At 39.4% G+C, this 14,619-nt stretch overlaps 1 protein-coding gene across 1 annotated transcript in view; it reads right to left on the bottom strand.

Annotated features, from left to right (window-relative positions):
* Positions 1 to 1,792: 1,792 nt before the first annotated feature.
* The window catches only part of ARIH1 (ariadne RBR E3 ubiquitin protein ligase 1), a 116,369-nt gene continuing 103,542 nt past the window's right edge, over positions 1,793 to 14,619 (bottom strand). Inside the window, exons 11-14 of the mRNA XM_006866515.1 lie at positions 13,808 to 13,865; positions 10,098 to 10,358; positions 6,136 to 6,248; positions 1,793 to 5,164 (exon numbers count right to left, since the gene is read on the bottom strand). Coding sequence (XP_006866577.1) covers positions 5,080 to 5,164; positions 6,136 to 6,248; positions 10,098 to 10,358; positions 13,808 to 13,865 — 517 coding nt within the window. The 3' untranslated portion in view covers positions 1,793 to 5,079. The remainder of the gene's footprint in view (positions 5,165 to 6,135; positions 6,249 to 10,097; positions 10,359 to 13,807; positions 13,866 to 14,619) is intronic.

A 14,619-nucleotide genomic window follows, 5' to 3' on the forward strand; every position in this document is an offset into this window, starting at 1 on the left:
AGCTTCGTCTCTCATACTTTGGATATATTGTCAGGAGGGAACAGTCACTGGAGAAGGATGTCATACTTGGTAAGATGGAGGGTCAGAGAAAAAGAAGACCCCCAACAAGATGGATCAGCCAGGTGGCATCACTGATTCCGTCAAGTGTGGCAGCGGTAGTGAGGTTGGCCCAGGATCGGACATTGTTTCGTTCTGCTGTGCATGGAGTTGCTATAAGTCGGTTCCGACTCGATGGCACCTGACAACAACATCATATAGAAGCAGCACCGGACTGCTAACCACACAAGATCAGTGGTTCAAAACCACCAGCAGCATCTCAGAAACCCTACACACCGTCACCAAATTGGAACTGGCACTTTAACATCACATGTGATAATCTTCTTATAAGAACTGTTCCAATCTGCAAGATAGAAAGAGTTACTTTTCTAACCGTGGCTGGTTTCTAACCGTTAGGCAAACACAGGGCAACAATAGCTGAAAACTAACATTGTGAAGTTAGGAGACAGTAGATAACATCCATGTTAACAGCAGCAGAGGCAGGTTACTTACAGTCTTTGAGGTGTTTTAAATGTATAGAACCGTAGTTAAGAACCACCTTTTCTGGTATTGAATTCTAGGTCATTCTGAGATCAGAATAAGGCAATATGGATATAAAGAAGTGAGGTAATATGATAAATTATACAAGTTCCAGATTTAAGAAATTGTGTAATCTTGGACAAATTAACCAGTTGAGCCTTATTTTCTGCTTTTGTAAAAGAATGTCTACCCTATTCATAAAGAGCAGTATGCCATCAAGTTGATGCCAGTTCATAGCAACCCTGTGTAGGGTTTCTAAGGTTGTAATCGTTACAGAGCAGAAAAGTCTCTTCTGTGGGGTGGCTGAGAGATTTGAACTGCTGACCTTGTGTTTAGCAGCCCAAACAGTAACCATTATGATACCAGAGGGCTCATCATAGATCTATTAATACCAAATTAAAGTGTCCTAAAAGGAGCTCTGGTAGCGTAGTGGTTACGAATCAGGCTGCGAACCTTTAAGGTCAGCAGTTCAAAACCACCAGCTGTTCTGTGGGAGAAAGATGAGGCTTTCTGCTTCTGTAAAGACTTACAGCCTCAGAAGCCCTGTACAGGGTCGCTATGAGTCAGAACTGACTCCATGGCACATAACAACAACAAAGTGTCCTAAAATCTAAACTAGGATCAAATATTAATGACATCTCTCCAATTCTGGAGCCTTCTTTAAGAAGACAACTTTCATCTCTGTATAAGATCCTAAGGGTGGAGTCTTGGTATAGCGTTACAGGATTAATGCACTGAACCGTAAGTTTGGTTTGAACCACAAGGTAGGCAGTTCAAACCCACCAGCTGCTTCTCAGAAACCCTACATAGGTTCGCTATGAGTCAAAAGTTAATAAGAGTGAGTACAATGCAAGAGTGAAGGAGTTTTGCAGTTAACTAAAAATGACTCAAATATATAAAAAAAAAAAAAAAAGATTCAAAGATCTGTATTAAAGACCATTTCATATTATTGTTGTTACAGCACAACAGAAATCTAAATTTAATGTTCAAGACACACAGATTGGAAAGCTTTCAGGAAATGCTCTGAAGGTCATAGCAACCAAGTGAACTATCGGGGATGGTCTCATTCACCGTTCCCTGCAGAGAAACGAAATCAACCCCTGACATCTGATGTTCAGTAGGAACAGTGAATAAGGCACATGATACAGGTGTGGCTGTCAGGTCACCAGTGTTGGCTTTTTAAAACTATAAAAATAAACATAAGGAACTAATGGAATAACAAAATAAAAGTTTATTTTATTAGAATTAGGAATGTTCTTTCCCTCTGGGCAACCTGAACAGTCCAGTTACAATGAAAATCTAAGAACAGTTATTCCCACAGCACAGGGTGCTCTATGCACAACATGACAGGGTTAGGAGCATATAATCAATTTACCAATCTGATTGTCGCACCAACCCGCCCCCTCCCATCCCCAAGTGCTCTATACCGGGATTTGCAGCTAAAAGAAATCTGTTACATCGAGTACTTTACTCTCTTGTACTAAATTTCAGTTCCTAACCATGGCTGAACCACATTTTACACTCCATTCAACCATTTCAAATCAAGTCAGTCAGTCTTGGATCCACTGTATATGTGTGTATGTATACACATGTGCATTTAATATTTTTATTTAAACACACATAAAACACATACAATCTGGGTCGCAGAAAATGACACAGAATTTAGAGTCTGATATTATATGCTATTCAGTTTTACCACTGATTTGTGTCCTGAGCTTCGGATCAAATTTTATTGTAGATCATTGAAGTTCATCTACTGCTTACTGAATCGTTCAAATAAAGCATGCACTTTTCAAAAGACAATGTAACTGCCCTCAAGAAAACAGGGAGACCCTGATGCTTATTGTGAATAGAGCCCTCTGCTAGCAAGACGTAGGTGGTGAAATAAGGAAGCTGTCATACAATATGGCTTGCCTATCCCAGTTTGGGGCATCATAGCTGTTAACAATGAAAGCAGTTAACTCAGGGAATTCTGTCAAGTATGAAGATAGCGATTAAAAGCCTGGGAGTAGAAAAGGCCACTTCACCTTGATCCATACAAATTAGAGAATGCACCCACAATTGCAATATCCTCAGGTAGTGTGCCAACATTGAAACTGAAAAGCATCTCTAAAATGTACTGTTCCTCCAAGGGGGCCAATATAACGAAGTGCACACACGGGTTTTGGATACCTGGTGCAAGGGGAGCATGTAAGGAGGATTTAGGACACTCAAACCTAGAGACTGAAGAGTTAACTGGGTAAGACTGTAAAAAACACAACACATACACAAAGCATTGTAAGGGAGTCGCAGAAATCTACATAGCAACTCTGGCTGCTTTTCAGAGTTACCAGGGAAAGAAACTTATTCAAGCTTTCTAAAAAAACACCAAAAAAAAAAAAAACAAAAAAACTTTTGATAAATGTATTTAAGAGTGATGCAATTATTTAAAGTACAATAAAGTCAAATGAAAGATGGAAAGAGGAGAAGAGAATATGGAAGAAGCGGACACTGAGTTCAGATTTGCACCTGAGGTGGGTAAGGGAGGGGAAGAAAAAGGTACAGGTAAAGTTGATCCTAAAGCGACAAGTGGTTTAAGGAAGCAGCATAATATATTCAGCAAACATTCACTGATTTTTGATGGGAAAACAACAGTTGCAAGTACATCTCATGTAACAACCTTTTCTAAAAGGAAAAGTAGGGTTGATTCAGCAAAGCCTAACTTAGGCAAAAGGCCAGAGGAAAGTGAACCTACTTCCCAATGGAGTAATAAGATGTACAATGCAAGAGCAGACAAAGCTGCCTCACAAATGGTAAACACTCCTCTAGGCGCAAGACAGTTAAAGGAAGACAAAGAGGTCCTCATCTAAAATTGGTATTTAATATTAAAACCTCTTAATCTAGTTGCCTAGTTCACTCTGCACTCCCGTATAAAACTGACAGATTTAGGGATGCTGACCTGTTGAAAAAATACCATAGCCAGAATAGCCTAAACAGATATATAGTTAATAAAACCACCACCATCCTTTACTTTTAACATAGCTTAGTAGAAATTTCATAAAAATGGACATCACAGCTAAAATGCATTATTAATTCTCCTACCTGCTGACAATGGAAAAGAAGTAAACTCAGTGATTCCTATTCAGGTGTGCTAGGTGGGAGATCATGTTCTAGGGGTGCTTACCTTCACACTGAACCCACAGCAACACACACGGCAATTTCAGTATCTGCCATTTAAAATCCACAATCTGAGACTAAGTGAATGGCTATGTGTTTATATTTAAAGCAAAAATCATCTATTTGACACCCTAATGTGGAGAAGGGGTAAAAGAAGAGCCATAACTAAAATCTTAAAAGGCTCAAAGCAGCAATTAAAAAAAATAAAAGTGAAAACCCAAAAGGAAAGAAAATTTCAAATGCTCCCTCTGGACACGACAGGTAGGTCAGGAAGCATGTAGCTGTGTTATATGACATGGGCACACAAAGTCTTGGGAGACCACTGAGGCCATGAAGGGGGAGGAGGATGAGGATGGGGATGGGGTCATCTTGAATGGCAGCAACCAAGCTCCCCACTGCAGCCATCATCAGGCCATGGCATCTCATCAGAGTGCAGCCTCCCTGTCCCTTGATCAAGAGCTGGGAATTCAAGGCATGAGGCCTGTGACCAGCAACAGACATATCCACCCCCAAAAGGCACGGTAACCTTGGGGGCAGGAAAGGGAACCCACGAGCTCTCACTAGATTTGCCAGAGGTGCTAAACCAACACACTTGTAAATCCCAACCCTGGAAACAGAAAGCAAACGGAAAGAAAATGCACAGCAAATAGACAGGATCTTCAAGATCGTAAAGAATAAATATTTTCTGTGATTACACATTATGCAAACACGTGCCACGCTTGCTTTGTCCATGCATGTGCGCTATATACAATTTTGAAAAATACTGCGTTGTCCTTTTGTTTTAAAAGTCATATACAAAGTTTTCTGTTTTTGTTTAATCCTCTCGCTGCCTACCCTTCCCTGCCCCAAGAACTTTCTTTACAGTTATGAACTTGGGGTATGAGAGTCAGTCTGTGTGTGGGTGGGTGTATTTGTATGTGTAGGGGAGGAAGGAGAAGAGGTCCTTTACCAAAGTACAACAAAATAGCTGGTTTGGACATGAAAAGCAGTGTCAAAGAGCTGTTGTAAATTTTAACTGTACTACACTCGGGAAAAAGAAAAAGAAAAAGGAGTCAGCTTTGAGAATGAAGCTACGTTACAAGTTAAAGTTGGAGGGCTTTTAGTGTGTCCGTCACACTTTTGTTGGCGGCCTAGAATACTGTTGTACAATGGTTTATCTACCTTTTTTATTACAATATAATTTACTTAAACTTTCCGTTAACAAAACAGAATTCCGGTACTACAGACCAGCGGTGTCAGAAGAGGCTTAGTGCCTGCTTATTTGTGTTTGTTTTGTTTTGTTTGTTTTAATTGCATGAGCACTCTAGATGGTAAAGTTTTCAGAGTTCATTTTATGCAGGGCCATTCTCAGTCCTCAATGTATTCCCACAGATCTTTCTCATAGCCTTCATGCACATGCTGTAATAAAACCCTTCGTCGACTCTCACAGTATCTGTAATTAAAGAGGAAACAACAACAACAAAAACTTGTCAGTCTCCATTAATACAACAGTATTTATTTATTTAAAGTACTCCTATAGAACTATGCACAGGTTTTTTAACAAGCACATTTTTAGATATACATGCACAGATACATTAAATTGTTTCTAGTATTAAAACAGTATTTTCTGCAGAGCCATGATTCCCAGTGCTGGTAACTCATCTGAATTCAACCCCATTGCTCTACAGATGAGTAAACAGTTTCAGAAAGAAGTCATTTTAGTGGCTACTTAATTCTCATCTGTAAACCCATGGATACAGTAAAAGTACTATAAACATAATACATAGCAGCTATAGTGACACTAAGGACATGAAGGCTACATCTCCTCCCAGCTCACAAAGCCTCCGACTATTTTATTTAACTATTAAAAAAAAAAAAAAACTTAGTACATTTCCCAGGAAAAAAAACTGGGGAATGAACTTCTTGTGCAGAAATCAAACATTTTCAACTTTAGCTTAAGAAGTGGCATATCTGCCCCTAGGCAAAGCAACTCTCACCTTGAAAATCATGAATCTAGCAAACAGTCTACAGAGTGAGTTTGGGTAAATCACTTGTCAATAGCTATGACCCACAGGACCCTCATGTTAAGACCAGCATCCTAGTCTCACCCCTCATCCTAATGGCCACTTGCCCATTTAGACTCTTTCTTCCTTGCAGGGCCAGCAACTAAGTAGATAGAGCTGAACAGAAGCAGCAGAAGCAGCCAGTGGGATAAACGGCTGATTTCCTCCTCTATGCTTGACCAGCACTACTAGCTGCAATTCGTTGCCCAATGGACAGAAGCAATCTGTGAGAAATACGGCAGCAGCTCAGTTACTGGATATGCTAAAGCCAAGTTTCACCACCACCTAACTTCACTACTGAAACACACTAGAGCACCACTGGCAGAAACTTTTGTTCAAAGTTAGTAAAAGAAATCCTCACCTGTACTTATCTTGAACTTTCTGCTTTATATCCTGCAGAGAATCTTGGGAAATATCTCGCTCTAGGTAGCCCGAAAGCACCTCTGTAGCATTCTCTAGATCTGCTTGGTTATTCTGCAAGAGGAGGAACAACATACAGCATTGATTTTGACTAAACAAAGGTTTTTATTGAGAATTTATAAGTACTATGTAAGCAGTTTACATGGATTATTATACTTAAACATAGAATAAATACTTATGGTTAATTTACCTCAAGTATTTATTCTTTCTCATTGGTTCCTGAGTGTCTTGAATGAGGACTCCAAACCACACCTAATCTGACAGGTTATGCTAATGAGGTGACTCCAGGGGTGGGACTGGGCAGGTCAGAAAGAATCATATAGTTCTAGGAGCTGAGCTCAGAGGGAGATATGATCCAATCAATAATGTCGATGTAATAAAGATTGAAGAGAAGGTCCGTGGGCTCCTAGCTGGTGAAAGACATTGATGCACATGGGCTGGTAGCACGCCTTTTAAAATGGAAGCTCCACACTGTAACCTTGTTGATATAAAAAATATGAAGCCGCCCCTTGGAGAGCTTTCCTAAATTCTGAGTTGTTCTAGCAAATTAATGAACCTGAAGAGGCAAGTCAGAATTGAGGGAGAGCTCTGGGTATCCTGTGGGGATAATAGGAAAACCCCAAAATTGTAGCCAAGACAGGAATGAGGAAGTTCATGGGGACCACAAGCTTGAGACTGGCATCTGAAATCTTGGGCAGACCTGGCAGTCTAGACAATTGTGCTCTTTACCTTTTGAGGTATGACCAGGTGATTAGGGTCATATACTTCAGTTGAATCAATAAATTACATTGATTTGAGAAGTGGGATTTGATTTTTCCAGCAGGCATTATTCTCTAATTTTGAAACAGAAATACTGTTGTTGTGAAATGCCGTCTAGTTGGTTCTGACTCCTAATTACCCTGGAAGGCAGGGCTGGGGAACCGTCTGGCCTGCAGGCTGTGTAAGGCCAAGGGAACTGCAACAGCTCCAGCCGTCCTATTGGGTCCGGGAAGTTCAGGAAATGTTTGACCAGTTTTTAAATTCATAATTTTGTATGGCCTGTGAATGTTATAAATTTCCAAGGAGCAGCTGGTGGATTTGAAAAGCTGACCTTGTGGTTCTCAGCCCAATGCTTATCCTACAGCACCACACCAGGAGTCCAAAACCAGTGCCTGCTGTTGTCAAGTGCCATCGAACTGTAGGGTTTCTGAGAGGTTTTAGTGAGTTTTAACTGCCCACCTTGTGGTTCAAACTCACCTCCAGGTTGGGTGCTAAAAAGTGATGTAGTCAAAATTCAAATACAGGGCACTTAAACGCTACCTAGCTAATCAACATCAATTTGAATGTAGTTTAGACCAAAAACAAAACAAAAAAAAACCAAATTTCTTTCCAGAGAATAATATAGTTATCTACATTTTCTGAGTCAATAGAAACCTTTAAAATCTTATACAATTGCTAACTTGCCCATCCCTAACAACCCTGTGTACAGAGGGTTAGGTTTGATCCTTCATGTGAGCTCCTTCCCTCTCAATTTGTATTCTGAGCCACTACCATTCATAAGTATAGGTCACGCTCATCAAATTATAGCAATTTACACTTGTTTCCTTTATCAAATTTATCTTCCTTTAGTCGAGTTCTGATCATCAAGCCATTGAAGCTAGGTCAAGTGGGTACTATATCTACAAGTTTAGGTGGTGTTGTGCGTCTCCCTCTCCATATCAGCTGGATGCTTCACTCTCAGCTCTAACATGGCTATGTCCTTGTCCATGGGCTCAGGAGTCCCCAGGTCTCACCATACTTCGAACCAACCAGCCCTTCCTCTTCTCTGACTTCCAAATCAACGGGAGTCTATGGAATGTGGTGGAATTTAGCTCATATCTTCATTGCTGCCTTTCCCCCACTTAAAACTCACTAGTAGGCCAATGTGGTCTCCAGCAAGCTTACATGCCTGCTCGTATATTCCCTTTGAGTTTCTGTCTTGGAGAGGGGTTTGTCCTGAAGGGACTTGATTGCTTGCCTTCATGTCTCCCCAGTGAACAGCTTGCTAGTTCTTGTAGTAGCCAATCACACTGTCATTTTTGTTTTGGATTTTTCCTGCTGGTTTTTCTTTCAAGAAGTTATCTTCTGTTCCTCTAGCTGCTCTAGGCTGGTGTGCTTTTCAAGTAGCAATGTCCTACCTCAGAAGGTTCTGTATGGGGATCAGGATTCCACCTAAGGTCCTATACACTGCAAAGGTTCCGCAAGAAGCCTATTTCACTGGACAAGTTCTAGAACCCGTTTTAGGTATCCCAATCAGCCATAGGCTGAAGACAGACTTACAAGCTTTCTATAATTATGTTTCCTGATATTCCTTTCTATCCCACTCGTGTCTATTTTACAACAGTAGGCAAGGGAAACCAATATTCATAAGCATCTTAACATTATTTCCCTTTTTTTAACCCATTCAGGTTATGCCTCAATCCCTGTATACGACAGTCTTGTTGTTCCAAGACTGAGCATACATCATTATTTACCTCTTTCACATTTAGCCCATGCAAATCTAACAAGTGTTCCCCTATCTACCTTGCTGTTCCACTCCCCTCCCCTCCCCGCTTCTTGGATATTGCCCTCCCCAACCCCCCAGCTATGATGTGACTATCCCCTAACCTGTGTTCTACTGTGCCCTCCCTTCCCACCCCTGGAAACAAAGAATTTTTTTTTTCTTTTAGTATGGGTACCTTTTCTTAAGCTTTCATAATAATGGTCTTATGCAATACTTGTCCTTTTGTGGCTGACTTTAGCATAATGTCCTCAAGTTTCATCCATGTTAAATGGTGGTTTGCAGCTTCATTGCTATTCTTCAAGGTAGCACAGTATTCCATTGTGTGTGTGTGTGTGTGTGTGTGTACCACAGTTAGTTTATCCTTTCTTCCACTGCTGGGCACTTAGGCTGTCTCCATCTTTTTGCTATTGTGAATAGTGCTGTGATAAACATTGGCGTGCATAGATCTACTTGTGTTCTGGCTCTTATTTCTTGTGGACATATACCAAATAGAGGAATTGCTGGATCTGAAGTATTTCTAGTTCCAACTTTCTGAGGAAGCACCATACCATTTTCCAGAGTGGCTGAACTACTTTAAATTCCCACCAGCAATGTAGGAGGGTCCCAGTCTCGCCACATCCTTGTCAGCATTGATTGTGCTCTTGTGTTTTGTTTTGTTTTGAACTTCACTGTTATTGCTGGTGTGAGATGATATTTCACAGTAGTTTTGATTTAAATCTCTCTAATGGTTAATGATCATATGGGTTTAAAAAAAAGGGTGGGTGGATGTTTCTTGATAAAAGATACAATCTATGATGGTTTTGGGGGAAGGAGGGTAGACACTTGTGGATATGGGTGATGGGGCAGGCTGGCAGAGGAAAGATGGGGGTGGCGGGAGACACAGGGAGGAATGCCGAGATTAAAATGACAGGTAAATGCTGTTAATCGTTGGTGCATGGAAGGGATTGCAACCATGTAATGGAGCACAGAATATGATTTGCTGAATGTAAAACTGGTGACTTGCTCTGTAGACTTTCACTCAATTCATAACGAAAAGTATTTTTTTTAAAACCCTATACAAAAAAAACCCCTATACAATTGATCCTTGACCAACATGGATCAATTTATACCTCTGTTTTCCAAGAGGAGATGATTAGTGTCACACAGCCTTTGAAGTGGCTACTTGCCCCCCTTGAGCTTACTGAAATTGCAAGAGGTAAAAAAGTGGGCCCATGCAGTTCAATCTTGCATTTTTCAAGAGTTAACTGTAAATCATATGTAAATGTTTGTCTGCAAAGAAGGTTGGCACCTGTTAACCCATGCTGTTCAAGGGTCAAGTGTATGAAACACAGAGCGGTCCATGAGACAAGGTGAGCCTTTCTTCCCCGCCCGACCACACCTACCTCAAAGATAATGGACTGGTTATTCTTTTTGAGGTAGAAGGCGAAGACGTAAGTGTACATGAGTGTGGCACGACACTGGCAGAGGACATCCACTGCTTTCTTCAGGAACTGCACCTCAATCCAGGACATGTTGTGCTGTTGCATCTCCTCCATTTTCTGCTTCACCTGAGCATACAGTTTGTGCTCAAAGCGGAGGCTCTGCATGTGGTTCATATAGCGATTACAGTAGAACAGGTACCTCTGCAGGGCTGCCCTAGATCGCTGTTCCATTAATGAAAAAGAAATACAGTACACACAAAGCTGTTGTTATATTTACTGATGAAATAGTATGGAAATACAGTTTTGGAAGAAAAAAACACACAACAAAATACTGATATCTCTGTTAGTCAATAGGATTTCTGTAGCTGAGCTTTCCGATACAGTAGTCAGTAGCCACATATGGGTGGGCTATTTACTGTCAATTAAAATAGAAAATTCAGTTCCTCAGTGCTCAATAGCTATTTGTGGTGGCAGTTGTTGTTTAGTGCTGTTGAGGCAGTGCCAACTTTTAGTCACCCTGTATAGGGTGTCCGAGGAGTAGGTGATGGGTTTGAACCACTGACCTTGTGGTTACTAGTCAAGTGTTTATCCTATAGCATCACACCAAACTGAGAAGAGAACAGTGATATAGAACATTTCTATCATTACACTGGATAACACTGTCATGAAAGTGCAACAAGGTATAAAATAAACAAGAAGCATAAATATTTTGAAGTAGAAAATGACAGAGATCACCAGATATTATGTAACTCTTGATACTATGCAAAAGAAAGCCAACAGTACCACTGGTTAAATGTTCTGTGCCTCAATCCCCAAAACTGAATCTAAATCTTTTTATTGGTATCTCTCAACTCAATAATCTATAGGTCCTTTCTACCTTTCCCCACCCTTGCCCTTTATTTGGTGGAGAAATTTGGTCATTTTACTACAAATTTTCTTTTCTAACTGGATCAAACTTGGATCCACACAGGTTCACACGTACAAGAAAACTTCTGCATTTTAGAGATACAGGAATACCAAAGAAACTATATGCCACATATGTATCTAGTATAGAAAGAACAGTGTTGTATTATTCACCACACTGCAAAGTCAATTCACATAGGTATCTCAAACTGTACTGTAAATCTTGGTATCTCCAGCACTTGATACACAGACAATGACTAACAAAAACCTGTTAAATGAAACTGCTTCCATGAGCTTTCTAAATACACATCTACTACTTCCTTTCCTTTATATTCTCATCTCCACAACATTCCTTGGCCCTATGGTTGATCTCTTGCTTAGAAACAAGAAATCTTAAACATATATACCTACTCCTCACTTATCAACATGGTTACGTTTGAAAGACCAGGTTGTTATTAGAAAATGGAGGATGCCCACATCACATCAGAAAACTGTCAAATCACTGAGAATCACAGTCTATCCAAAGTGACCCATAACTTTAACCATCCCAGCCAGTGCTACTCTTGCCTCACACCTTGGTGTTCATGTCTGTTGATAATGTGCAAATCAATTTGATAGTTGTTGTTAAGTGCCACTGAGTCAGTTCTGACCCATAGCGACCCTATCTAGGGTTTTCAAGGGGCAGCTGGTGAGCTTGAACTGCCGAGCTTACACATGTTATTAAACTATTGTCATAAAAGTGAAATGTTGAATAAAGAGATCGCTGGTAAGTGCTTTATTCATTATCATAAAACACTGAAATACCCTACACCCGAAACAAGTACAAGTCATGTTATTTCAACTCAGTTGGTATCATAACAATGCTTATGCATTGGAAACTTATGCCAATCTAAAAATCTATATTAAAAACTATCTGCTTGCTGTGAAACACTGGTATTTCCAAGCATAACAAATTCCCAAAATGGAATAAAAAAATCTAAATGATCATATTAATGCTAGATGCTATAATTATTAGTCTAATAATTCTGAAACAGCTTCTTATTGCTAAAATTATGTGTAAAAATTCAATTATGAAAAAAGGAAACCAATACCACCAACTGTAAATAACTTTCCAATTAGTTGCTAGACTCTGAATTGAGAAGAACAATCAGTGGTCTGCAGACATTTTGGTAAAAACCTAAACTGATTTGCCTAACGTATAACCCGAAAGCCAGATTCAGTTGCTGCCTCCTTTTGCACCCAGTCACGTAAGCCTAAGGCTGCTTTAGAATCACACGGGCAGAGGCAGAGTTGAGTAGTGTTAGCAGAATACTTGTGGTCCATAAAACTGAAAATATTTATGATCTGGACCTTTCACAGAAAAAGTGTGAACAAATTATTGAATGGAAAGCTAAATCTGTTCTGTAAACCTTCAACCAATACACACATACAAACACACACAAAAAAGTTAAAAACAGAAAAAAGGTGCAGACCCTTAAGTCTAGAAAGTCTAGAAGACAGCAAAATTCAAGTGTTCACCGGTTAATACATGCCATAGTTTTCAGCCACCAATTATTCTACAGTGCAGGTACAGCTTTCCAAGGCACACAAGTACCTTAAAGGAACCATGTACCAACTTCCAAACACATCATCTAATACCATCATTTAAAATCTACAATGCCAGTAAACACTAGGCCAGAGTATGGGAGTTGGAGAGAAGAAGGCCATGAAGATATGTAATGGTATAGTTTCCCAAAACAAATAAACAAAGGTAATGATATGAAAATTTCCTCTGTATTTCTGCTAGCTCAGTGGTAGAAGATTCTAGACTTGGTCCAACAGATGTGACCTGAAAAAAATAATCTACACATTAGAAATCTAAACTCTAGACATTAGAATTCTCTGGTATGAGCAAATACCATATCTGGACAAACTACTTTTCATTCATAATAAGTAAAAACTCAGGGCCAAACCAAGGTAATTAAGAAAAACACACTGCAGCATAGAGAAAAAGATTTCTCTGTGGACTCAAAAGAGTTATCATCAAAATTAATATGTAATTTTAGGAAACATAAGCCTCGTAACGTAGGATATAAGACAACTGTGACTGCTTAAAACAGAAAGCCATAAGGGAGAAAAAGCCAAGATGAAAAAAACAGTAGGAGATGCAATGACAATCTGAGTCAAGTGAAAAATATACTAGTAGAATTAAGTTCAAACAGAAGGCTGGCAAAGTATGACAGCAGCAAAAAACTTCTGTATCCAAATTACATCGATGATGTGTGCCTGATAGGGGTGCCAACTGCAGTTAGTGCATGGAATTCAACAATGTCTATGAAAACTTTAATTAAACATTTAAAAATGTGTTTAAAATCTGGCAACATGTATAAAAAGACAATTACTCAGGATCATTTGAATGAATGTCTTATCATTGAAAACCAAAATTTAATTTCAGGGCTTACATGTGAGAAATGGATATAACTGGCATTAAGTAGTATTACTTAAACTGCAGCAAATGAATGCGAAAAACAGGTGGTAACAGAATGTTGATGTTAGGTGCCCTTGAGTCAAATTCAATTTGCTCCCATGTGACAAAGTAAAACTGCCCCATTGGGTTTACGCTTTAACCTTTATGGAGCAAACAAATCTGAAAATAAGAATGTTCCTAATTACCCAGTATTTCTTTACTGGGATATCTTCCTTCACATGTTTCAGATTTGATTGAAAACTTCTCCAAATTACTCCCTGATGAAGGTACAATGCACTCAGTAGAAAACAGATGTACTTACCTCCTGTGCATCTCTTGCTGCCTTTGCATCATCCTCATTATAGCGGTTACAATTGTACCTTAAAGTAAAGTAAGAGGAAGCCATAAACAATAAAAAGAGAACAAATCACACTTTTAACCCAGATTTAGAGATCATCAAGCACCAACATCTTCCTTAACACAAAGAAATTGAGATGTTAAAATGCCCAAGGTTCTAGAATTATAACGAAAGGATTACTGGGCTGAAAGGAATGGGAAATATTGCTCAATTTAATCCACATCTTGTCCTTGAGCAAACAATAATGTGATAATGACGGGTTCCCTCCTTGGGCTGTTTATTCCAAATCAGTACACCTATCACCACTAGGAAGCACTGCCATTCTATAACCTCTGTTTACAGGCTGTAGTTATGAACTTCTCAACCAATATCTGAAGACAGAGTTCATCTATTGTACTTCTCTTTTTTAGGCCAAATATTCTCAATTTTGAGAGCTACTCACTCACCTTTTTTCCGGTTCTTTTTAAGCAAATGAGAATCAGTAGACATTATGCTTTATACTTTAGTACTATACAGTTTATAAGAATCATTTAAAATTGAATGGCATATACAATTGGGGGTGGTGAGGTGGGGAAATAGCCACAGAAGCCAGCTCAGAGTAGAGAAAGGTAAGAAAGGTTATTCCCTCATCCTAGTTCCTCTTACCGCTTTCATGGGAGCAGCTGATATGTACTGAATGCTTACTACATATTGCTAAAAACTTTAATCCCTTTTCAACTGCCTTAAGAAATATAATTTTTACTGATCAGACAAAGAATTGGGTTAAGAGATGATAA

Source organism: Chrysochloris asiatica, unplaced genomic scaffold (genome assembly GCF_000296735.1).
Source record: "Chrysochloris asiatica unplaced genomic scaffold, ChrAsi1.0 scaffold00092, whole genome shotgun sequence".
Lineage (NCBI taxonomy): Eukaryota > Metazoa > Chordata > Mammalia > Afrosoricida > Chrysochloridae > Chrysochloris > Chrysochloris asiatica.